We start from the raw sequence: 23,101 nt of genomic DNA, 5'->3' as shown, positions 1-23,101 counted from the left end.
TACGGGTGACAAGTGTTTATTATTAATACTAGTGAGAATGACTAAATCATATTCAGACGGATGATAATGACAGTGACACACATCTTGAGCGCCGTAACGTGTTTCACTACGGCACATTATAGTAGTAACACATCACACGCCCACCGGTAATGTTGTGCTAATCTATATTTCCAAAACTCCACGGTTGTTGCAGTTATTTTTACGTGAGATGCTATCAGTAACCACAGACTTATGTACGTACCATCCAATTTCAATAATGGCGTCTATCGATCGTAAAGTTTAATCCAAACAGAGTTAGAAATGATTGGTATGTTTCCTTTGGCCATTTAAGAGAACTCGGCAACGCCCACTCAATTCTTGACCATTGGTAGGTCGTGTTTGTTATCTTGTTATCAAGTATTTTTGTCTTATAAGTGGATTGTTAACTTGTGTAATTATTTTTTAGGAATAACTTCACAGCAGTTGATCAAGATGTCCTCTGATGAGGAGAATCGGAAAAGCTGTCAGTCTTCATCATCTCTACCTTTCCGCCCACCCTCTCTTCCTCTTCGTCCTCCACCTTCTTCTCATTTGGTTGGCAAACGTGATGACATAATTAGACGTGGGCGAATTACCATGCTGGTGAATGAAAAGAGGGAAGTCCTCGTGGTGTACCGTGATGGAAAGTTCCACGCCATGGATATGCGCTGTTATCGTAAGATCCATTCATTTGGAGACAGTAGTATATAACTTCCCATATGTTGGTAGAATGTGATGAATGAATCTGAAAAAAAAGTGAAGTAACATTGTTTTGTGTTGATAGATGCAGGCGGTGCTTTAGAGAATGGGGACATTGAGGTGAGCCAATAATGCCTGCATAATCTTGTTATTTAAATTACCATATGATATCATTTTCCCTATTTTTCATTTATTAACAGGAGTTCAACGGGCGCGTATGCATAGTGTGTCCGTGGCACAAATACAAGATCACTCTGATGGAAGGCGAGGGGCTCTACCAAGCTGTGGACAACCCCACTGTCAAACCTCTGAAATACCACTGGCGTTCAAAGGGTGTCAAACAACGGGTCCACAAAGTCACTGAAGTGAACGGAAACGTCTACGTCACACTGAATGATTCCAAAGAGCCCATCGAATCAGATTACTACCAGAGTGACACATACAGGACCAACATGAAAATTAAAAAAACAGCTAGAGACTGACTAGACTAGAGGATTATATATCTCTATTTTTACTATGTGATGTTACACATTTTTCAACAATGGTGGATCATCAGGTCCTGCAAGGCCTTCTCTGCTGGTGTAAAAAAAATATCTGAATCTCAGAGTGATGTTAATTATATTTTGTCCATGAATACTTATCAAATAATTCCAAAGTGTCCGCTTCTTTTCATTGCTTTTTACATAGCCGGTAATGTATACGTGTTGAGGGCAGGTCTGCCCCATTCAGCCAGCAATAAATTCAGTACATATTGTATATAATTATTGAATGAAATGAATGGATTAAATGAAAACAAGGTGATTTAAAAAAATCATTTTAACTAATTACCAATTGAAATGTAAATATTACATTCTGGACCAAAACAACAAAAATAAAGTGTTGTGGGGCTGGCCCACGATTCATCCCAAGTGACCATAATTAGCTGGGATAGGCTCCAGCACCCCCTACTACTTCTGTAAGGATAAGCGGTTCGGAAAACAAATGGATGATTAGAAGTTGGTTGCTACTGGATTCGAACTCCTCTGCGTTTTGTTACTCCGTGCAATAGATGGCAGCAGTTCGATCTAAATTGTGTAGTAGAAGGAAAAACGAAGAAGACTAAGGGAAAGCGTCACACTTGACAATGGCGTCAAAAGTACACTTTCCAGATATTGAAACATTCATATTTTGAAGAAATGGCTTTATCTCTTATGTTTTGATCAAATCTATTTACCTTTGTCAGTGCCTCTAGATTTTGCGTGAGAGATGGAGTAAAAAAAGAGGATAAGAGTAAACATCAAGTCGTGATGGCATCAGGTAGAGCATTTTTAATTATTATTATTTTTAGACTAATGAGTTTTTATTTACCTCAATATGTTGTTCTTGCAGAAGAAGAAATCAATTTGCTGGTCATCGTTGTGGACGTAAACCCAATTTGGTGGGGTCAGCAAGCCCAGCGAGAGCCCCAAGTATGTGAATGGCACACTAGAAAAAAAAAATAATCAAAATGATCATTCTCATTAAGTGTATTGATGTGATCCTAGTTCACACTGTCCAAATGTATGGACGCTGCCATCGTGATGGCCAACGCACACGTGGCCATGAGCAGGAATAACAAGTTGGCCGTTATCGCCAGCCATTGCAACGACAGGTCAGACAGACAACAGCATCCTTCTATCTCCCATCACTTATGTTGGTGCCTCATCTAGCGATCGGATCATGCTACCTACCCATCTATCTATCTTACTAAACATGTCTCTTTGTCCATTTATAAATCTAGCTATTAACCATTCCTCTGGTCTGTATTTCATCCATTTGTCTGTTTAGATGTTTATCAATTGACATCTTTCTATCAGTCTGTCAACTATTATGACTTGGATTCTGTCTCAGTCTGTTTACCTCAAGCTATGTCCATATATGTCTTTCTATCGGTTTGTCGCTGTATTTGTCATATAGTACACCTGTCAGTCAATTTAGAGTCTAGATTCTAGACTCTAGAAGGCGTGTCTTTCTCTTCTGTTTGTCAATTTAGCCATTTGTCACTGTCTATGGAGCTTCTGGACTAAGTTGATAGATGGGCCTCATTCATGAATATACTTCATTTTTTTCCAGTCACTTCCTGTATCCACCTAAGAGTGAACCTGGCAGTGACGGCACCCTCGACGATACCTGCTGCAGCGGCGATGGCAAATATGAACTGCTGTCTGTCGCCAACAAAATCATTGCTGACCAAATTAAGAAGTTGATGTCCAACAGTAAGTCAACACCACTTCTAAGTAATCATTCAATTAAAATTGTATACATTTGACTTGAAAGTGAACCTCAAGGAACAAACAGTTCTTAAATATTATAAGTAAATGTAATGCAATGAGTAATTTCTTTTGTGTGTGTGTTCATTTTGCAGTTGAAGTGACTGGAGGTTCCACCGACACTTTGCTGGCCGGATCTCTCGCCAAAGCTCTCTGTTGTATCCTCCCACTACACAATTTGCACATTTATTATCGTGTCAATACATGACTATGAAATATAAATTTATATAAAAAACAATATATTTATAATTACCAAAGCTAGAATAATACAATAGAGGCCAAAAATATTAGCAAATCAGTAATATAAACTACAGTATAAATATTAAACAATTGAAGCTATTTCAATTTAGGAAGTAACAAATTACTATATACAATATGTTGTACAATAACAAATTACATACATAAATACATTTGCTGAACATAAAATATGATAAAGCCACTATGGAAAAAAAAACCTTTCCATTAATTATATTCCTTAATTATTAAATCTCAGATATTAACAGAATAACAAAGGAACTTGAAGGTACTTTTTTTATCACTAATTTAGTCACAAGTTGGTTTAATGTGTACTAAATCCTGCATGTTTACTTTTTTTCCCCTTTTCAGTGGGACAGGAGGTCAAGTCTAGAATTTTGGTACGTGACAATCAATAAAAACAGTTTTTTTCTTGAAGGAACAAAAAAATATGTTGTATTTTAACAGTAGTAAATTTGGTGCTGCCGATGGATTAATCAAAATGTGCTTCATTAGGTGATAAAGGCAGCAGACGACAGCGCCTTGCAGTACATGAACTTCATGAATGTCATATTTGCCGCCCAAAAGCAGGTGAGGACATGACATTGTTATTTATCGCTCAACCTTATTTTAACAACACTAAAAGTCGATTTTTTTATTTTTATAATTAAAACAGAGCATCCTGATAGATGCATGCGTGCTGGAGTCTGACTCGGGGCTCCTACAACAAGTACTGTCTTTTATGCATTTATTAGTAGCTAGCACTGAAAGCTATGAATGTTTACAACACTATATTTCAGTTGGCCATGTTATTTTTTTCTGTAATTACAGTACACTCATCTGAGAAATTTAGATTTAAAATACAGAAATATTATTATTTATTGAAATACAAAACAATTGGGGTAAAAAAAAAACATTGAAGAGGAACAAATTAGGGTAGGAAATGGATGGCCAATGTTGAATTTGGTTATAAGATTAGAAAGAAAAATGGGGATATTAGCTGTCTGTATTCATAATTATTAAATATTGCACTCTAGCTAGTTACTTTTTTCTTGTTTCTGAACTGACAGGCTTGCGATATAACGGGTGGATTATACCTGAAGATCCCCCAGAAGGCGGCTCTGGCACAATACTTACTGGTAAGTGCTGTCGCTCAACTCATCTCTCCATGCGTCGTCCATTGGTCATTTTGGTCAAGGTCCTCTAGAAGATTGTGATTTTTTTTTGTGGCACAGTGGGTCTTCCTGCCTGATGGTGAGCAGCGTTCGCAACTGCTGCTGCCACCGCCAGTCCACGTGGACTACAGGGCGGCATGCTTCTGCCATCGCAACCTTATCCAGATTGGTTACGTTTGCTCTGTCTGCCTGTCCAGTAAGTGCTTGCGTCCATTTTATGCTTAAATAACAAATGCCTGAAAAATTGACTGAATTCTTTTTGTCACCACAGTATTCTGCAACTTTAGCCCCATCTGTACAACTTGCGAGTAAGTTTTTAAAGAAATTATTTTCCATCAACTGTACATTTTCCTAAAAATATTTTGCTTATGTTTTGTAGGACTGCTTTCAAAATCCAGCTCCCACAGATGGTCAAAGGCAAAAAGAAGAAACTCAAAGCCTCATGATCAATACTTCTTTTCCTTTCACACACAAATATTTGTATAAAATGATTGTTTAGCCACTTGGTCTTTTTAATTTTCATCATGTTGTTGTAGCGATTAATACTTTTTCAAATATGGAAAATAAAATGCAAAACGTGCCTGAATTTTTTCACATCGTGGTCATTGAAGCTCATGGTGGCGGCATGGGGACAATCTTGCATCTGGTGGGCAACCAAAAGAATGAGGGGCAAGCAATCAGATTATAATAATGCCCTTGTTTTACTTTTAACTCACCCCATCAGACCCTGGCCAGACCATCGCTGTGGAGTCAAACTCATGTTGGCTTTCTGACCCTCGCGGACCACCGTCACTCGTAGTGATTTCTTCAATACAAAGAAACAAAAATGTGAATACGTAATATTAGTTCAAAAACTTCTCTTGAATTTGCAGATGTTCTAAGTTGTAAGCCATCTTAGAAGCCTTAACTTTCGGGACATAAATCTTACCCCTTCGCTGTGCTGCACCACAGAGGCAATGTTGTGGAGGCTTTGGAAGTTGCCACTGTTCACCGAACCAAACTCAATAACTTCATCTCCTACTTTCAGGCCCTTTCAAAGAAAGAAACGAAAAGTTCCAAAAAGCTCTCAAACGTCATCTTAAATGGGCCTCGCATCACTTACGGCCGCAGAGGCGGGTGATCCCTGAGTGACAGCATCCACGCGCGCAAAGGCTGGTGGGAGACCGTCCCGCCGCTCCGTGGTCTCCTCGGGCGACCACGCCTGGTCCTCCCGACGCTTGACTTTCTCACGAGCGTGCAGCCTGTGCAAGGCATCCTCGATATCCACCATGATGGCCTTGTGGTCATTCTGCAGGCCTGCATTGACAAACCGTGCAAGATTAGTGTAGAAGAGAACATTTATACGTGATTACTAGGCATCAAGTAGGTTTGCACTTATTCATTCACTTTGTTCCACAAGTGTCATAGTTAGGAATAATGATTCCATATTTTTCCCGTGTTTGATCTATAAAAGTAACAATTACTGACCACCACAATATTTTTTTATTCATCTCTGTAAGTGTTTCTAAATGCCACAGAATTGATTTTGAAAAACTTCATCATTGTGTCATGTTATTGATCTGAGTTTGTTCTACAAAATAAAATGTATGAGTGAGCGCTCGCCCAAGATTGGTTGGTAAATACTTTTTTTCCACAGAATTAAGAAGGCTAAAGAGAAAAAATCATTGTTACTTACATGAAATATTGTGTCTGGCGTTTCGTATTTGGTACAAATTGACATCGGATCTGGGGTAGCCTTCTGCGTCAATTAAGTCACCAGTAAGTCCGACGCCTTGCTGTAAAAACAAAAACAAAACTTTAACAAAGATAAACAAACACATGACAACTTCTTGTGAATATGTGAATTGATTTGATCAACTTACGTCTTCCAGGACGTCGTAGTATGCTTGAATCTGCTCTTCGATGTCATCTTTCTTTTTAATAAGGTTTTTAACATCATCCACAGACGCTTCAGGGTTGTTTTGGTCTGTCATTATCATGGTGATCTCTTGGTTGTTACATTGCATTTGTGTCCGGGTGAAATTTTGACTCAAACCGGAACCTTACTTTTTCATAATTGTGCCTTAGTGTTAGTGTGCGTGCGCAACAATACTATATCACATGTATTTAATTTGTTAAATGTCTGATGCAAACTGCAAGCTAAAGAAGACCGGCGTCACTACTTATTGACCATGTTGCAACGGGCCCATTACATTATATAATCAAACATGTATATTTGTTGAGTATCTTTGGGGGCGTGGTCTGGACAAAAAATATGGATTAGACAAATTATATCAAGTCACATCTTTTAATATATATTATTCATGACAATCTCATTTGATTATATAGAAACCCTTCAAAAGCTTAATTATATGTAGATAAGGCGATTAGAATGACATTAGAAAAGTCACTTGCTTATTTCATGTACCCATAGAGTAGTATAATAAGTTCACATTTTGCAAAGTCATTATTTAAAATAAGATTTCATTTTCAATCCTGAGTGCTACATGGTAATTATGGAATGTATTCAAAATGTACTTCATTGTGCCCACACAAATAGTAAACAAGTGCAAATGATTATGCGCACAGAGTGGAAGAATAAACCTATGCTTTAGTGATCAAGTGTTTAGGTTTAAAAAGGTTTTAAGGTGCATGTCCTTTCTGGATTTGATTTTAACAGTCTGAGTCTGGAGGCCCTGCATTTGCATCCGTAAGCACCAGATGCTCTACGGTGGTTGTTTCAGGAGAGGAAGATGATGAAGAGACATCCCTCAACTCCTCCTGTGCCACTGTAAGCCGGGACGTGGCCTGGTCAATCTGGGTATGAACGGCTTGCACCCATGTCCGCAGCTGTACGTTGAGGTCGCCCACGCCACGATCCAGTTGCTCCTGGCGTTCCGTCAGTTCATCCAGCAGGCGGTGTGTCTCACGAGCTGCATCCTGCCGCCCGCCTCTTACCACCGAGGCCTGCCCACGGCGCATGTAGCTCTCGAACTCCTCCTGGCTGAGGTTAAGCGCCGGGCCGTCCAGTTTTTCAATGAAGGCGACAGCGCAGGACTGAAGGCCAAATACAAAAAAAAGGGCCATTCACATACTGTAGTTATTAAGTATACTGGATACAGCAGAAATTCTCATTCAGCTCCTTCACCAGATTCTGTGAGGTACATAATACTTGGAACGTGTAATAAACTGACCAGGTTGGTGAAGTAATAACCGGTCTCTCCGGCCATGAGGCTGTGCGGCAGGCCGAAGCGGATGACGTATTGCATGTTGGAGTGTAGGCGAGGAGGGTTTGCCTTCAGCATCACATATACCAAGGCGGACAGGAAGTCGTCGGCGTTGGCCGGCTCGCTGTTGGAGACGGAGAGTGCTTCAAACACGTGCTGGCTGCACTTGGAAACACACACCAGTTTGTCCTGAGGTGCCCGCTTGGCGTCCATCTCAATAATGGCTGTTATGGCAGGTAGAAAGGGATCGCCAGTGATGGTACTCTGCACTTCCGGAAAGGGTACGCCGAGCATTAGCGGTGTGACCCAGTTTAAAGAACTGCAACACAAAAGGAATATACTGTATTCCACCAAATATCACTGCGCAAAAGTATTACCTACATAAATGCATAATGACTTAAGAAATGTAATGCAAAACTAACCGTATCCTCCTTTGCAGGGTCAGGTCCTTTTGCTCGTCATCACAGCTGTCATGGCAGAAGACCCACTTGTGCAAGCGTGTCATGGTGAGCTTCTCCACGTGCTCCATCGTCTGTGTAAGCTCAGCATCTGAAAAAGCTAAAAAAACAGGAGAAAAGTCATTTGTAAGGTAAACTTAAATGACATGAAAGGTAGTGATGTGGGTACCCACTGCTGAAATAGTGAGCAAATGACTGGTAAAAGTCTTGCACGAGGTCTGAATGCTTCTGTATTGGCAGATCCTACATGAATAAAAAATACAAATACATTTAAAAAAAGGTTTATAACAACTTGAAAATAAAACATGGAGAAAATAATTGTGATTACATGGTAGGCCTCCATTGTGTTGAGAAAAGCTGTGCAACGAGACTGTAGACGCTGAGAGGATGGGCTACGCAATATCTTGAGGAAACCAGTGAAGTCACCGGGTTCCAGCATCTGATAGGCTTTTAGCACTTTCATCTGGCTGTCTGAAGATTCTAAATGGCAAAGAAGAAAGTTGGCTAAGTTTAAAAGGCAGAAGAGGATGGCGAGGGGTGCTGGAGGCTATCCCAGCCAACTACTGTATGGGGAAAAAGAGATCATTTAATACCCACTGTAAAAGGAATGGGTGGGTGTTAAGGGACTTTGAGCCAGTTACTGAATGGGACAAACAGTTAAAGAAACTACTATAACGCGAGAATGCTCGCGAAATGATGGTGTAAGCATTGCTGAGGTCTATAACAAGGCCACACCTTTTAAAGCTACTTATGCAACACACACATTCTGTGCACTATATAGCCTTATTTCACTTGAGTAGACAGTTTACGTCCTGTTGGTTTTTTTGTTGTTGCAAAATTCCATAAATTTATTTTTCTCAAAGTGGATGAGGAACAAAAAAACTGGCACTTGTGCTCTAAATATGGAGGTTACCCGGCTTGGGAGGGGACGGGGTGCCCCAAAACAGTCGTCTCATAGTGTTTACACGACGACCCTTCTCCAAATTCTTCTTCTCTTCAAACTTGGAGAAGGTCGGTGGCGTGCCGTCACCTGTAACCCTGGAAAAAGTCACCAGCAGGAACAGAAAGTCAGAGAGAGGCTCATTTGAATCAAACATTTGAGAGGGCAAGTTTCAGTGAATACCAGTAGAATACTTTTTTGTTGTTGATATCGCTCAATCAATAATAGACAGTTTTTGTGGATGGGTCTTGATCATATCCACACGATAGTGTGTTGTATGTATTTATTTTTTATTGTTTTGCATTTTCAAATGCACATTTAATTTATTTCTTTTACAAATGTATGACTGGAAAGAGGAGGGTCAGTTTACCTGGCATCTTGTCGATGGGCTTCAGCGGGCCGCGCTCGGTCCTTCCAGCACTTGGAGCAGAAGCCGTTCCATAGGGGGTTGCCATAGTAACCACAGGAATTCTTGCACATGAGTTTCTGCTGTGACAGTCGAATGCCTCGCTGCTTGTCAGTCCACATCGCGTCGTGTGTGTCAGTCACTCCTTCCCGTTTGAAATTGGAAGTGGCTTAGGCTTATTCTAGAAATCGATAAACAATGACAACATGTTTTACTTCAATGTCATTCCTTTTGGACAGTTATTGGTAAATGCTATATGCTTCTAAGATTGTAATATCAATTTTGATTATCTTGCAGTTACATTCTTAATTGTGTGTGTAAACGTATTTACACATTTGATGTGGTTTAATGTAAAAACCATAAATGTCTTCACAGCATAGGTAAAACAAAAATGAATTAATCTAATAAAAATAATCATAAAAAATATATTACATCATGGTGTATAAAGAAAAAAGCCAAGATGAATCCCGGAATAATACTTTTTAAATGAGTAAATTTAATAGTGAACAAAGCATTATAATTATAAGGCTCAGGCTGTAGAAAAAATAGTTTCATATGTACATTACTTGAAAAAAACAATTGTAAAAGCTGTTTCTTCACAAACTTTCTCAAAAATCGCCCCTACGATTTAGTACACCAATCAATTTGAAAGCACGACAAACAATTCTACCAACAATTCTCTCCGATTTCGTCCAAGTTTGACGCGGATTTGGCATTAGCTCTTGGTGCTACTTGTTAGCATCCCAAAAAGCAGCTGACTGTCATCTGAGCCCGGGTGATATAAACGACGCCAAAAGTTGGACACGAAATCGTCTTGGTATAAAGTGTCAAACCCATTTCGACTCATAAGTCTAGTAAAAGTTTGCCAATGTTAACATTTTCCCAGGCAACACATAAGAGTATGAAACAAATGTAATACTTACATGTCAAACGGAACTAGTAGTGAAGTGAGAAGCGGCTTTGCATTCAAGATAAACTACCCCACTGTACACGCCCAGTTTAGTGACACGTGTACCTGGTGGCCATGTTGAATGGGGCAAAATTCGAGTCAATGGGATGTCATCACCAATTAAAATCACAAGTTGGTTCTTTTCATTTATTCATTTTCCATGCCACTTATCCTCACAAGGTTCACCGGGGTGTTTTGGAGCCTATCCCATGTGTCTTTTTTAAAAGAGATCAATTAAAGAAAACATAATGTACTATGTTTTACTATTTATTTCAATTGAAGGAAAACATAAGACAACAATGCATGTTGGGGAGAAAATGTGCTTTATAAAACTGCATCCAGGTTATTGCACAAAAAACATTTCAGTTGCCTTTCAAGAAAGGGAAAAAATGACATATGGCTTTTAGTAAATGACTGAAAATAAACATAAACCCAGTGAAAAAATGTTGTACTGGGAGTCACCTAATAAATAGGAACTATTCATTCATTTGCTACTTAGTTTTCTGAACATCTTTGGTTGTCAAATAGTATAATTGGGAACATACTTTTTTGACAAATGAAATGGCATTTTCAAAGTTTGAAAACAGATGATCGACTGGGCTCATTTATACAAGGCATGACATATGAGGACAATACAAATGGTCACCAAAGCCACAGAAAAAATAGATTTCAATCTCCATCTGATTATGTCTCCCAAAAAGTCCATGATGGAAAAAGATTGCAAACTAAAAGAAAATTGTGGCACAGTGTTTTGTTTCACTCAGTGACAAGAGGGTCAAAAGGCAGGGCAAAACACATAAAGAACACAAAGAGCAAGTAAGCAATTTTAGCATCCCAAATAACATTTTCTAGGGATTCTGTCAGTTCCCAAGTATCCCATGAAACATCAACTCTTTATAAAAAAAAATCTTCTTAACACTAAAGAAAAGCATCTTTGCAGCACAGGTTAAGAAGAGACGTGAAGAAAAGTCCTCTTACAGGTCAGGATAGCATCTCCTCCATCTCCAATGTCTCAGAAGAGAAGTTCAGGCAATGCTTTAATGCTTTTCGCCATCACCTCCTGCAGCTCTAACTGTTCTGATGGGCAAGCACCAAGACGTGGCCCTGAGTCTGAGCTTTGTGGCTGAAAGGTAATGTGTGTTTCTTGCCCAAAACCAGTTGGGTACGATAAAACAGTGAACGATTAAAACAAACAGACAACTTAAAAAGAGTGAGCTTTTGAAAAAATGTTTTCTGTAGCAGCAAATAACTGCAGATGGAGGAGAAAAGAGGAATAGGTGCCTTTCCAAATCAGCTGAGCAGCTCCACGGCCTCAAACACCTCAGACGAGAAGTTCAGACTAATCAAAACGTTGTTTGCCATGGCCTCTTCCAGGCAGAGGCTGTCTTGTTGGACCAGTTTACTCTCAGTGGTGGGACTGATGACAATGATGCGAGGGACGCCCTGCTGCTGGGACAGCTCGTCGGCCACCGGTCGCCCAACGCGCAGCGAGTCGGCCGAGCTGCTCTTGCAGCCTCGCGGGTTGTCGAGAGCGCGTCTGGCCCTGTCTGAGTCTTTGTGGGTCAGACTGCGACTGCGCCTCCTGGTAAGAACTAGTAGGGGTAAAGTGGCGCTGGTGAGAGTGCTAGAAACCAGTTCATGGTCACAGTTGCTAGATGACTCATTCATGGTACATGGATGCTGGTGGTGGAAACAAACAATGAACAAAAACACAAAAATAAAAACAAATATATGTGCATGAGCAAAAAAAGAGTGCAATGCGACATGCCATGACACAAGGGGTTCTTTCCCCAAACCTACCTTCTCCCCTCTGTGGATGGCCTTGCGTTCCGAGGATCTCCTAGAGGAACTGCTTCTGCTGGATTTGTAAAGGGAAGACGCGCTCCTGAAGGAATCACCCGACTTCCTGCCTATAGGTTCCATCTCTACATCGCTTGGAACCTGCAGTACAGGTATTACAACCATTGTGGATTTATAGTGCAACAATGTTCACACTCATATTGAACTCCAGCCAAACATCAAATTCAAAAACAAAACACTCCACACTGCTCAGTTATTCTTTTTGACCCAAAAATTAAACAAATACCAATGACACATTCAAATACAAGGTTGACCACCAGCTATTTATCATGTTGACTACTTATTACTTATTTGATGATTTATTCATTATTACTATTTATTGATTATTCATCTTTTCATTTGTTGTTTTATCTAACTTATTTATGTTGTTGACTGATTTATTTATGACTTATTTATTGATTTTTTATTTGTTTTTTGTTGTTATTTTTGCACTTAAAGGTGAAGCTTTAAATCTCATTGTACTTTTATAATGACAATAAAAGCATTCAATTCAGTTCCTCTATATTTCTGCATATTTCTACAAAAAAAAATGATACTTTTCACATGCATCTGCCTTAAAAGATTTGTGGTAGTTAAACCCACATGCATACAAAACATTCCCATGCCATTTGTACAGAAATAGCACTTTCTAGTTTAACAGTGGTTTTCTTTAAACTGTTGCATTGAATTAGCAATTGCACACTATCTACCATTTCGGAAGGTTTGGAAGACGCGTTGATGAAGTGAGTTCTTGATGCCGTGGACTGGCGACTGATGATGGAATCCCTGAAGGAGGACTCACTGATGGAAGAGGAGGAGATGCAATCCTTTCGAGGGGCGGGAGACAGAAACCACAAGCAGGAAAACTTCTCCGCCAGGGTCATTCTGAAGGCACACAGATTAATACTGAAATGCTAAAAAAATAGAACCCAAGATAGCCTGTATTCATGCAAACGCTGAGTAAAGAAATTTGCTTGCTGTTTTCTTGTTTAAAATAGTGAATTATTTTCCTGTATATACCTGTATTTATTATGAACGATGGCATAAATGAAAGGGTTGTAGATAGTGGAGGCCTTTGCTATGATAGCAGGAACAGCTTTGGAGTATGGCGACAAGATGTTGGCATGCCTGGATGAGAGAAAGTGATAGAATCAGACTTGTACCCTAGTTTCCATTGTAGAGACATCAGATTAACACCAGCTAATGTCCTTTTTTTTTTTTTTTTTTTTTAGTAGAGCATGAAAAAAAGTGAAGCTCAGTTACCCTGATCCCTTGATGTTTTGTTACATAATCAAGAGGTCACGCGCGTTCAGGGATTATCTGAAAATGTGTCTTAAACCCATCTGTTTGTATGTTGGTAACTTCCACTGTGAATGGGCAGAAAACAAAGCTTGAAAAAAGTAATTAAAATTCTTCACTTTTTATTGACTGTGGTTTTATAAGCAAATGAAGTTGTTCTTGCCATATGCTCCTTTTCGTAAATCGTCTTGGGAATACTTGCCCCCAATATTACATAACAAAATTCTTATCTGTCATCTCATTTTCTGAACTGCTTTATTCTCACTAGGGTCGGAGGGGGTGCTGGAGCCTATCCCAGCTGACTTCCAGCCAGAGGCGGGGGACACACTGAATCAGGGCCCGGCCAATCAGCCTACCACCATGCATGTCTTTGGAATGTGGTCGAAAACCAGAGTACCCAAAGAAAACCCACGCAGGCCCATGGAGAACATGCAAACTCCACACAGGTGGACCTGCCCGGATTTGAACCTGTGAGGCCGACGCGCTAACCAGTCGGCCGATGGGCCACCCCATAATAAAATTTTGTGTCTTATTTTGGAGAATTCCCGAAATATTCAATTCCTCTGAGTTAAACTGCTTCAAATATAAGCAACCATAGAGACATATTTGGTAACTTTTAATAATAATTTGACCAATTATGCTTTGAAAAAGTGTAACGCAGTCTTACCCAGCCCATGAAATGAGGGTAACGCAGGCGTACGGTGACCAGGAGAGGACGTAGACCACAATAACCACAAAGGCGATCTTGGCCAGCTTCCACTCGCTCCTGATAGATTTCTGATGGATCAATGTAGATTTCCTCACTTGGGTGCCCAGTCGCTCCACTTCCCTAAAGACATTAAACGATTAATCAATGCACACCTGATTTCTACTCAGCACGGAGGTTCTTAAGGACAAGGATTAGATAAAAAATAATAATAATTTACCACTTCTGGCTCAAATGATATAAAAATTCTGGATTTCTCCTGCTTACCTGCTTGTTTTCCTGACAGCCAGAAACATGAAGAGGTAGCAGTAGAAGATAATGAGAAGTGGGATGAAGAAGACAAAGCAGCACAGCATCATGGTGTAGCTCCTGTTGGCCGTAGTGTATGTGACATAATCCCAAGTGCACGATGTCATCAGACCCTCAGGGATGTAAGAGCCTAAAATAGTTTAAAAAAAAATAGGATTATTTCTCACTTTCGAAGAATTATAGAAGTGTTTTACACTTTGTGAATCCTTGCTGAGCTTATCCACAATTTTTACTCACTCTTCATTATTCATTTTTCTAAAACGTGCTAGTTTTTTTAATGCTTTTTTAATGTACTTTTGATTATTTGCTGAATATCTTAAATCACAGGTATCAAAGTGGAAGCCCAGGGGCCAAATCTAGCCCGCCGCATCATTTTGTGCGGCCCGAGAAAGTAAATCATGAGTGCCGACTTTCTGTTTTAGGATCAAATTAAAATGAAGAATATAGATTTATAATACAATTTCTGATCTGAGGCCCTTGGGAAGTAAGGAACTCACTCCATCCGACGAGAGGCGCCAGGCTCCAGGCCAGCGAGTACAGCCAGACGGAGACAATGGCCAGTGTGGTCCTCCTCTTGGAGCTCCAGTGGATGGCCTGCAGTGGCTTGGTGATGACCAGGTAGCGGTCGATGGAGATGGCCAACAGGTTTATCATGGAGGCGATGCCGAACAAGGCGCCGCAGAAGGCGTACATCTTGCAGCCTGGGTGTCCCATCCAAACGGTTGTTATGTATGTACAAGATGTGGAACTGTGGTTGAGGTGTCAGGAAAAAAGTAGCAATTACCCATCTCGCCAAACACCCACTCCTTGTAGAGGCAGTTAATGAAGAAGATAGGCGACTGCGTGAAGGCCATGAGGAAGTCACTGACCGCCAGGTTCATGATGAAGTAATTGGGCAGGCTGCGAAGCTTTTTGTTGCTACGTGCAAACACAATTGAGATCACATCAGAAAGTACAACGAATGCGAATAAAATTGCATTGTGGGGAGGTTTCGCAAACAGTACTATGCATGCTGATGAGAACAACGGGACGGCATGTGGCAGAAATGGAAAGGAGAGAGGGAGGAAGCTCAGAACAAGGATGATTGAAATCGAGGAAAGAAAGATGGAAGGTAGGAAAAGAAGGACAGCTCCGTGAAAGGTTTGAAAGGGAGGAAAGATGGGAGGGAGAAAAGGAGTTATAACTTTTGACAAAAAATAAAATAAAAGAAAAAAAACACAGTCCAACATTGGCTTTCAAACCCTTGCTTGAAACTCTAACCCTGTCTTTCAATGACCATTTGAAATCCAACCTTCAAACCTTAAGCCACACGGGAAGCCGAAACCTAAAAGCATTTCCCTGGACAGCAACCCTATTTCAACACTCTAGCCTTTACATGAAATTGTTAACTGTCAGTAACCTGCTACATTTGTGTTTTCTTTCTTTCTTACTTACTTTCACATACTAGGTTCAATTTGAGCTTTTTACATTTGAATGAAACACCATTTTTTTAAACATTTTTCCATAACATTTTATCAGGTTGAGAAACAATTTGTGATGAAAATGCCCTGGAAGTCCCCTTTCAAGCCATTTTATTTGGTGATTTTTTTATTGTTTGTTTGTCAGGTTTTTTTGCTGTTATTTTTTCCATTAAAACTTTAACATGTACACCAGCTTCTCTTTTGTTGCCTGCTTCCTGCTGCTGGTAACACCTCGTGGCTCTTGTCAGGAGGTATCAATTGCCAAGTGTCTTTATACATAAAAAGAAGAAGAGCTCACCTGCTCCTAGTTTGATCTGTAGTTTTGGCAAAAGTGTTAGTTGGAAGTGGGTAGTGAGATAACAAGCACATTTATATGCTGTTACGTGGCGTACACTATATCAAGTTAGAGCATAGCCACAGCTTAGGTAGCAAGCGTGTTATTTAGGCCACGTAAATCAATGCAATAGTCTAAAAGGGACACATTATATCACCGTGGACGTTTCTCATACATTTTCAATGTGTCAATGTGTGAGCGTGCATTGCATTATTCAATCCATCCATTCATCGCACAAAACCATGCTGCTCTTTAACCGAAGACAGTGCATTAACTTTACAAGAACCTCTAATGCGTATATGCATATTGTATGAATGTGTGTGATTAATGCATGTTACCAACAGGACACAGTGGCAAAGACTTTTGACCTCTTTGTTGATGTGATGGAGAGAATGTATGAAAGTTCCTCGCAGAATACCCAACGCACATACATACACCATTACATATGAGCACCCTGACCTATTACTGGCTGTAAGAATCTGCTCATATTAGTTGGAACAGGAAAAAAAAGATGTCGTTATGGAAACAAGCAACTCCTTTTCTTTTTTTTTTTTAAAGATACATGTTATTCAATTGTTTGTTTTTGTTCTTTTGCTTTGACTTGACGTAAACCTGAGATATGAGCACTATATAGCCACATTGGCACAATTTAACTGACTTCATAAAAATTAGCCGGGCAAAGAAGTACAGAGACTACATAAGATTACTAATAGTGCATTTTACTAAAGCATTTAAAGTCATAGATGTTTTAGCAGATATCTCTTTTTTTCTTTTATGATTCCTCTGCATCAGAACACAAACTGTTTCATCATTAATATTCATTATGTTATTCTAGCTATTTTTATTCCTATTAATAAACAGAATTGTGGGGAGGCTAAGATGGATGAAAATCCTTTTCCTTTCATTTCAATGAGGGTAGATTAGTTGAGATATTTGCATGGTCACAAAACAAATTCATGGAATAAACCAATACAGCTCTGTCAAGGTATTAAATTTAAAATAACAAGAAAGGAAAAAAAATTTTTTTTTTTGCATTTCCATGCTTGCGGGATTACCATTTCATTACTTTAATTGTTCATTTCAGTAGCAGAAGACTGTCTGGACCATCCTGTTCCCTCCCGCCATAAAGTTTCTCCGCAGTACTGCATTAAGATACCGTGTGCGTATCAACTTTTATCTCTTCATGTCATCATATATCAACCACACTGTAGTAAAATACCCGTTTCTACTTTGTTATTTCGCACAAAAACCCAAGTCGCTCATTTGCCTGTAAAATAATATCCATGAATAAGCCCCAAAGAACTATAAAACGCAGGGTGCAAAGAATCGTCTTGTCACCCTAAAATGATTGCAGTCAAATTGAATGGGAAATGACCTTCGCCCAACTCGTCTGTGAATTCCCAATGAAAACAACTGAATAAATTCTGCTGACCTGTAAAAGGCAAACATGACCAGCGCGTTGCCCGCGACGCCCAGCGTGCCGATGACCAGGACGAAGGCCGCCACCACGTAATGCGCGTGGTCAGGCACATCGGCCTTGATGAAGAAGCTGCTCTGTGTGTGAGCTTTCTCGGGCTCCATTCTCTCAGTGGACCGTGTCATGGTTGCCGAAGGGAATGCCCAATTCTTGCGCTCTGGTCACCATGATGGGATGTTTCCTTCCCTCTGGTACTTGAAAGGAATGTTGCAAGGGCATGTCCACAGGTGGTCCAGACAAAAGAAATTGCCCTGAGTTTTCAAGCGTCTTCAGTACTAAAGAAGCGTGGATAACCTCCTCCGGCGTACCTTCACACCAGCTGTGCCCTACTCTCTCTAATCATCCCTACTCCTCCCATTTCTGTCTTTCTCTCTCTCCCTGCCCAGCCTCCATGTCACCAGGCCCAGCCCCAAGCCTTAACACCACCCCCTCCTCTTTCCCCAGCACAGGCTTACGTAACGGGCATCGCAATGTCTATCAACAAGACGCCGAACATCAAGTCGTCATCAACGCGTGCCTTGCGGCCGGATGCCAACATGCATGCAAAGAGCACCCATGGAGATGGGCAACTAATTGGTGCGGCCCAATGATTCAGTTTGACGACCCTGGCTTTGCTGTGATGGGCAAGTCACACGCGCTTTTTGGCTTGTCGTGCACTTGCAAGTAGGCTTGGCCTTTTCACCCTCCGTGCAGCTGTTTAAACTCATTGGAGTGATGCTTGTGGAAACTTTGGTCCAGAAATTAAAGAAACACATCAACCAATGGCGTTCTTGCGGAAAAGAAAAAAAAACTAAACATAAAAACCTCAATAAAACATTAATTCACAAAGGTTGGTACTGAAGCCTAACTCTGGGTACCATGTTTGGGGGGGACACCGTAGCCAGCCAATTGCAGAGCACAAGGAGACAAACAATCACACCTGGCCACACTCATCCTTAGGGGCAATTTAGAGTGTTCAACCAACCCACTCTTTATGTTTTGGGGATGTGTAAGAACACCTTAGTACCCAGAGAAAATCCCAGAGAGATCATGCAAACTACGCAGTGAGAACCGACCTGGGATCGAACCCATGACCTCAGAACTTTGAGGGCAGAGGCAATAACCACTCAGTCGCCCCCAATAAAACAGTTGCATTAAAAAAGTTGAATCTCTCTTTCAAGCCCCCCATAACATCAGTTCCTTGTTTGCAATTTTCAAAACTATTCTGTGAAAAAACAACATTTATTTTTTAAATTTTGAATGAACTCAATGCACTTTTCCTTTTTTATTGCCTTTATACCCTCTATCAATGATGGGAATTTCTTTCACGTTGTCACTGTGAAATTACATTTCAACAACTACATTGTTGAATAATTTGTCTACTGCAAATGTTGCAAAAACCAGCCATGGGCACTAAATTGTATTGTATAACAACAGAGAAGTGACAATCCAAGATGCATGACTCACACTGACATTGAACTTAAGATGCAAAATGTTGTCCTGCGTACCAGTGGCTTTCAAAATGTGGTAAGAATACTAATAGTGGTACGCAGATTCATTTTGACTAGGAATACTTATAGTCATAGTTCGCTGCCATCCTCTCCAAGTAAAAAAAATATTAAACATCTAGAGCAGGGGTGAGCAAACCACTCCCCAAAGGCCTCTGTGGCTACAGATTTTTTCTCTAACCGATCCAACACAAACAGTTCAACCAATGAGGTTTCTGCTGAAATAAGAAGTACCTGAGTGCAATCCGCTGATTGCTAAAATAACAGATTGGTGGAAAGGTTTCCTCTTATAGATTGGAATAGTTTGCCCACCCCTGATCTAGAGCCATCAATGGCAACCAATGAATAATCAGAGAGCTAAGAATTCTGTGAAAAGGTACTTTGTGTAAATTGTGCGAACGCCTCTACCCTAAACCAATCGTAAAGCAAAGTGGATTCTAGTACATGAATTGTTCGGGATTATCAAATTCACCCACCTCTCCACTGGTTTCTCACGCAAATTAAGGGAGCATCCACTGCTTTGGGGAAAAGGCTATGATGATAGGTCATTGCTTTTTATGGTGCTGAAATATCAACAGAGATTTGAATGAGAGAACGGAAGAAAGGGAAGAATGTGGATCTTAGACACAGTAAGCCAGCATGGTGAGGGTCAGCTTTAATCTGCACACTGCAAATGCAATAAGAACATGACATCACTCTCCACATGGTTATGTTCTGCATCCATATTAATGCATGTGTGCTACATCACTTGACACATGACAGATGTGTCCAAGGATTAGTCACTACTATTTACCTTTATGTCACAGATATGATATCTACTAGTATACACTTTATCTATAGATTTGTGTTCAGAGAATATATTTGCCCCAAAACGCAAGATCATAGTTAACAAACCATGTTTGGTAAGTGTGCCTGAACACCTCACTGAGTTAAAGAAAACTCTCCCTGCCATTGTGGTCATAAAACTCATAGAAGAGTTAAAGCACACTGCATTATTGCACTCAACATAATACGGATGAAGTCCATCAGTATGTTAGTTTGCAATGCATTACATCAGCGTTTCATGGACCTGTCCAGGAGCCACTTTGGTGTCGTTCCACCAGAAAAAGAAATAGTAACATTTTCAATCATGGCCACCTACTTAAAAGGAGAAAAGTTGTTTTAATAATAAAATAAATAATTGCTATTATCCTTGGGACTTAAAAAAACAAATTGCCATCGTGAATGTTATCCATGCACCCCCCACACACTTTTGTCTTTGTAGCCATCCCCATATGTCGGTCCGTGGGAAAATAGGCAGAATTTTACCAGACTACGGTGAGAAAAAGATTGACGACCACTGCATTACACCATTCCCAGGTTCATGTGGATGCCAATGACCTTGTGTTGGTGGAAAAAAACACTGTTGGTGTCAAGTTCACGGTGTGGACAATGGAGGTCAGCATTTCATGCATCAATGGTTCAATTAACATGAGATGATCTGTGCTGGTGTGAATGTCCAGTTTGGTCATTGCAGTTAAGAGTGTTGTTCTTTTTGTGCCACATTGTCAAGAGACAAATTACTATTGAGCGCTGGGAGCGGGACAACTGGCCAACAGGTAATCAATACAGTGACGAGTCAGAAAAGACAACTAGTATACGTATTGTCTCTATATTAAGAGTGTTTCCTTTTTTTATGAATCAATTTCAAAATTAATGTGACAAAATAGGCTTTATGGTATATTGTAGTAATTATCTAATGTGTTTTCTCCCTTTGACCGCCAAGTCAAAGACTACTACACTGTCTGTCAAATGCATAGTGAGTGTGATTGGAACATAATAGAATTTTTTTTTTTTTTACGACTGAAGGGATCAGTTTTGATGGACTCCTGGAATGTTGTCTAAAAACAAGCGCCAGGCCAAAAAATTAATCTATAAATTGTTTACATGTTCTTCATTTCTCTCTAATATTCACAGTATTTAACATAAAATTGTGAATCTGCTGCTCTTGTTTGAACACACCTGATACAGCATGTGTCCCTTCATTATTAATGGCTTCAAAATCATTAGATCTAGGGCTTACATACTATTTATCATCATTGTTTCTCAGAATATTATAATTTACTCCTAAGGGTAAAAAGTATATATATATAATAAAGAAATATAGAATGGAAAAAAAACGCTTCAATCCAAGCAAGCAGAAATCTCGCGAGACATTTTAACATGAGGGGGACTCAAATAGGAAATGAAAAGTATGAAGCTTAACGTGCAATGTAAAAGTAAGCCTCTTTCATACTGTGTGTGTATATCTAGTAGTTGTGTGTGTGTACATGCGTGCATACACATGCATGCAGTGTTATCCAAGCCAGTAGGAGGAATGTAGGTTATAGATGACATGTTTTGGAAAATGCAGGTCAAAGCATTCTCTTCCATAAATGGAATTCATTTAGTCAATAGCAGACTCATCTCGCTCTTACAGTGTTTCCCAACCTTTACCTTGAAAAGTACATCTATTAAAATATTACTGCATAACATCAAATAAATGTCGCACAAAGTATAAGTACAAAAATTATGATGATATTGAAGCCGATGTATTTTACTCCCCTAAATCAAGATTAAAGATACCCCTCCCTCCTTAGACCTGTCTTACCCTGGAAAGGTTTTTTTTATCTGATTGGACATTGGCCAAGTGGACCGGCCAGAGCTCTAGACAAACCTCAACTCGTTCGGTTCGTCCATCAATTGAATCTTGAATTTTCCTTTGATTGCCTTGAATTCTGGCTTGTGACCTTGTGCTCTCGCCCTCGGGATCTGTTTTCAGCAGCATCTGACACTGAAAAAATGGACTTGAAATGAGACTTGGATAAAGCTTTTGCCTGTGCCATATTGCCAAAATTGAACCAAAAAGTATCAGAGTAATACCTCCCATTTTGGACCAGTGTCTTTTCCACAGATGAAATATATTCAGTAGTATTTTTCCAGTGAAATTTTAACTAAGAGAGCAGAGAGAGTGTAATTACAATTTATGGAAAAGAAGCTTTGCTGCTCACAATCCTCACAATGCGTCACAAATCTCTTCTCACAAGGAAATGTTTACTTGGAAGTTTGGTGTCGTGACCTCACATCCTTGTGACGGGGATTAGTGTCAGACTATTTATTATGTTTTTTATTTCTATCCATTTGTACATTGTGTTTTCCAAAAACTAATCTGTCGTTTGTGAAGGGTTGTTCAATGAGGAAAAATAATGCAGAATATTTTGGAGGCAAATATTAATGCACTGCAAAATAATGTTGATGTATGTATTAAATATTACATAAACATGCAATGCCATAGGTTAGGATTTACAAGTGAAGATTTACCATTAGTAATATTTATTTAGGTATATATATGTATTGATGTTTTTTCAATTATAGGGATCATTTCAATAAATAAATATGTTTTAATAAATTAATTCAGATTAAAACACTTTCAAATAAAGTATTTTTTAAAGTTTTTGATGATTTAAAAAAAGACTTGTCAAACATTAGATTCATAAACAACTATTTAAAATGTATTTACAAGGTTTTAGCCAATGAGGTGAGAGGATTTCAGATTGTCCACCATTAATCATTATGTCACATACATGCAAATTAGCATTTAATTTTCATCAAACATTTTATCCAACGGTGGGTTCACACTGTTGGCATCCAATAGATAATTTGACAAAAGACATTGTACTAAGAAACCTCATTCTCCATTTTAATTTGACACACGGCCCAAACTGATTAGCCCGCAGCCTTTGCTGACATTCTGATGTCCTGGCTGACTCCCCGTAAAATATATCTGGCACAAAGGACC

The 23,101-nt window shown here is 39.6% G+C and overlaps 5 protein-coding genes across 7 annotated transcripts; 2 read left to right on the top strand and 3 right to left on the bottom strand.

Moving 5' to 3' along the window:
- The first annotated feature begins 57 nt into the window (after positions 1 to 57).
- Positions 58 to 1,199, top strand: LOC144195188 (Rieske domain-containing protein-like). Its single transcript, XM_077714639.1, has 5 exons — positions 58 to 233; positions 332 to 367; positions 446 to 694; positions 803 to 837; positions 918 to 1,199. The coding sequence occupies exons 3-5, from the start codon at positions 472 to 474 to the stop codon at positions 1,197 to 1,199; spliced, it is 540 nt and encodes a 179-aa protein (XP_077570765.1). The 5' UTR covers positions 58 to 233; positions 332 to 367; positions 446 to 471.
- Positions 1,200 to 1,729: 530 nt separating this feature from the next.
- On the top strand, positions 1,730 to 5,000 carry LOC144195494 (general transcription factor IIH subunit 3-like). Of its 2 annotated transcripts, XM_077715179.1 has the most exons (13): positions 1,732 to 2,013; positions 2,086 to 2,165; positions 2,241 to 2,347; positions 2,809 to 2,951; positions 3,101 to 3,163; positions 3,499 to 3,528; positions 3,612 to 3,640; positions 3,756 to 3,830; positions 3,916 to 3,969; positions 4,310 to 4,378; positions 4,475 to 4,610; positions 4,686 to 4,722; positions 4,794 to 5,000. In XM_077715179.1, the coding sequence occupies exons 1-13, from the start codon at positions 2,004 to 2,006 to the stop codon at positions 4,858 to 4,860; spliced, it is 900 nt and encodes a 299-aa protein (XP_077571305.1). In that variant the 5' UTR covers positions 1,732 to 2,003; the 3' UTR covers positions 4,861 to 5,000. The 2 variants fall into 2 exon arrangements, with proteins under 2 accessions (XP_077571306.1, XP_077571305.1); XM_077715180.1 differs by lacking the exon at positions 3,916 to 3,969 and having other exon boundaries at positions 1,730 to 2,013.
- On the bottom strand, positions 4,906 to 6,491 carry LOC144195495 (26S proteasome non-ATPase regulatory subunit 9-like). Its single transcript, XM_077715183.1, has 6 exons — positions 6,277 to 6,491; positions 6,090 to 6,189; positions 5,517 to 5,710; positions 5,343 to 5,444; positions 5,131 to 5,219; positions 4,906 to 5,057 (listed from the first exon to the last, which is right to left on the bottom strand). Exons 1-6 carry the CDS (start codon positions 6,418 to 6,420, stop codon positions 5,027 to 5,029), a joined length of 660 nt encoding a protein of 219 aa, XP_077571309.1. The 5' UTR covers positions 6,421 to 6,491; the 3' UTR covers positions 4,906 to 5,026.
- Positions 6,492 to 6,682: 191 nt separating this feature from the next.
- LOC144195575 (rab5 GDP/GTP exchange factor-like) lies at positions 6,683 to 9,599 on the bottom strand. The gene is made up of 7 exons (XM_077715301.1): positions 9,389 to 9,599; positions 8,992 to 9,116; positions 8,407 to 8,558; positions 8,252 to 8,321; positions 8,043 to 8,178; positions 7,588 to 7,939; positions 6,683 to 7,450 (listed from the first exon to the last, which is right to left on the bottom strand). The coding sequence occupies exons 1-7, from the start codon at positions 9,544 to 9,546 to the stop codon at positions 7,067 to 7,069; spliced, it is 1,377 nt and encodes a 458-aa protein (XP_077571427.1). The 5' UTR covers positions 9,547 to 9,599; the 3' UTR covers positions 6,683 to 7,066.
- A 1,222-nt stretch (positions 9,600 to 10,821) lies between these two features.
- LOC144195574 (melanopsin-A-like) lies at positions 10,822 to 18,155 on the bottom strand. 2 transcript variants are annotated; one of them, XM_077715299.1, is made up of 9 exons: positions 17,753 to 18,155; positions 15,311 to 15,444; positions 15,024 to 15,227; positions 14,485 to 14,656; positions 14,179 to 14,340; positions 13,233 to 13,340; positions 12,923 to 13,097; positions 12,174 to 12,314; positions 10,822 to 12,053 (listed from the first exon to the last, which is right to left on the bottom strand). In XM_077715299.1, the coding sequence occupies exons 1-9, from the start codon at positions 17,920 to 17,922 to the stop codon at positions 11,664 to 11,666; spliced, it is 1,656 nt and encodes a 551-aa protein (XP_077571425.1). In that variant the 5' UTR covers positions 17,923 to 18,155; the 3' UTR covers positions 10,822 to 11,663. The 2 variants fall into 2 exon arrangements, with proteins under 2 accessions (XP_077571425.1, XP_077571426.1); XM_077715300.1 differs by having other exon boundaries at positions 11,778 to 11,965.
- Between the last annotated feature and the right edge of the window lie 4,946 nt (positions 18,156 to 23,101).

Source organism: Stigmatopora nigra, chromosome 4 (assembly GCF_051989575.1).
Source record: "Stigmatopora nigra isolate UIUO_SnigA chromosome 4, RoL_Snig_1.1, whole genome shotgun sequence".
Lineage (NCBI taxonomy): Eukaryota > Metazoa > Chordata > Actinopteri > Syngnathiformes > Syngnathidae > Stigmatopora > Stigmatopora nigra.
This window is presented reverse-complemented; position numbering and strand designations above follow the sequence as displayed.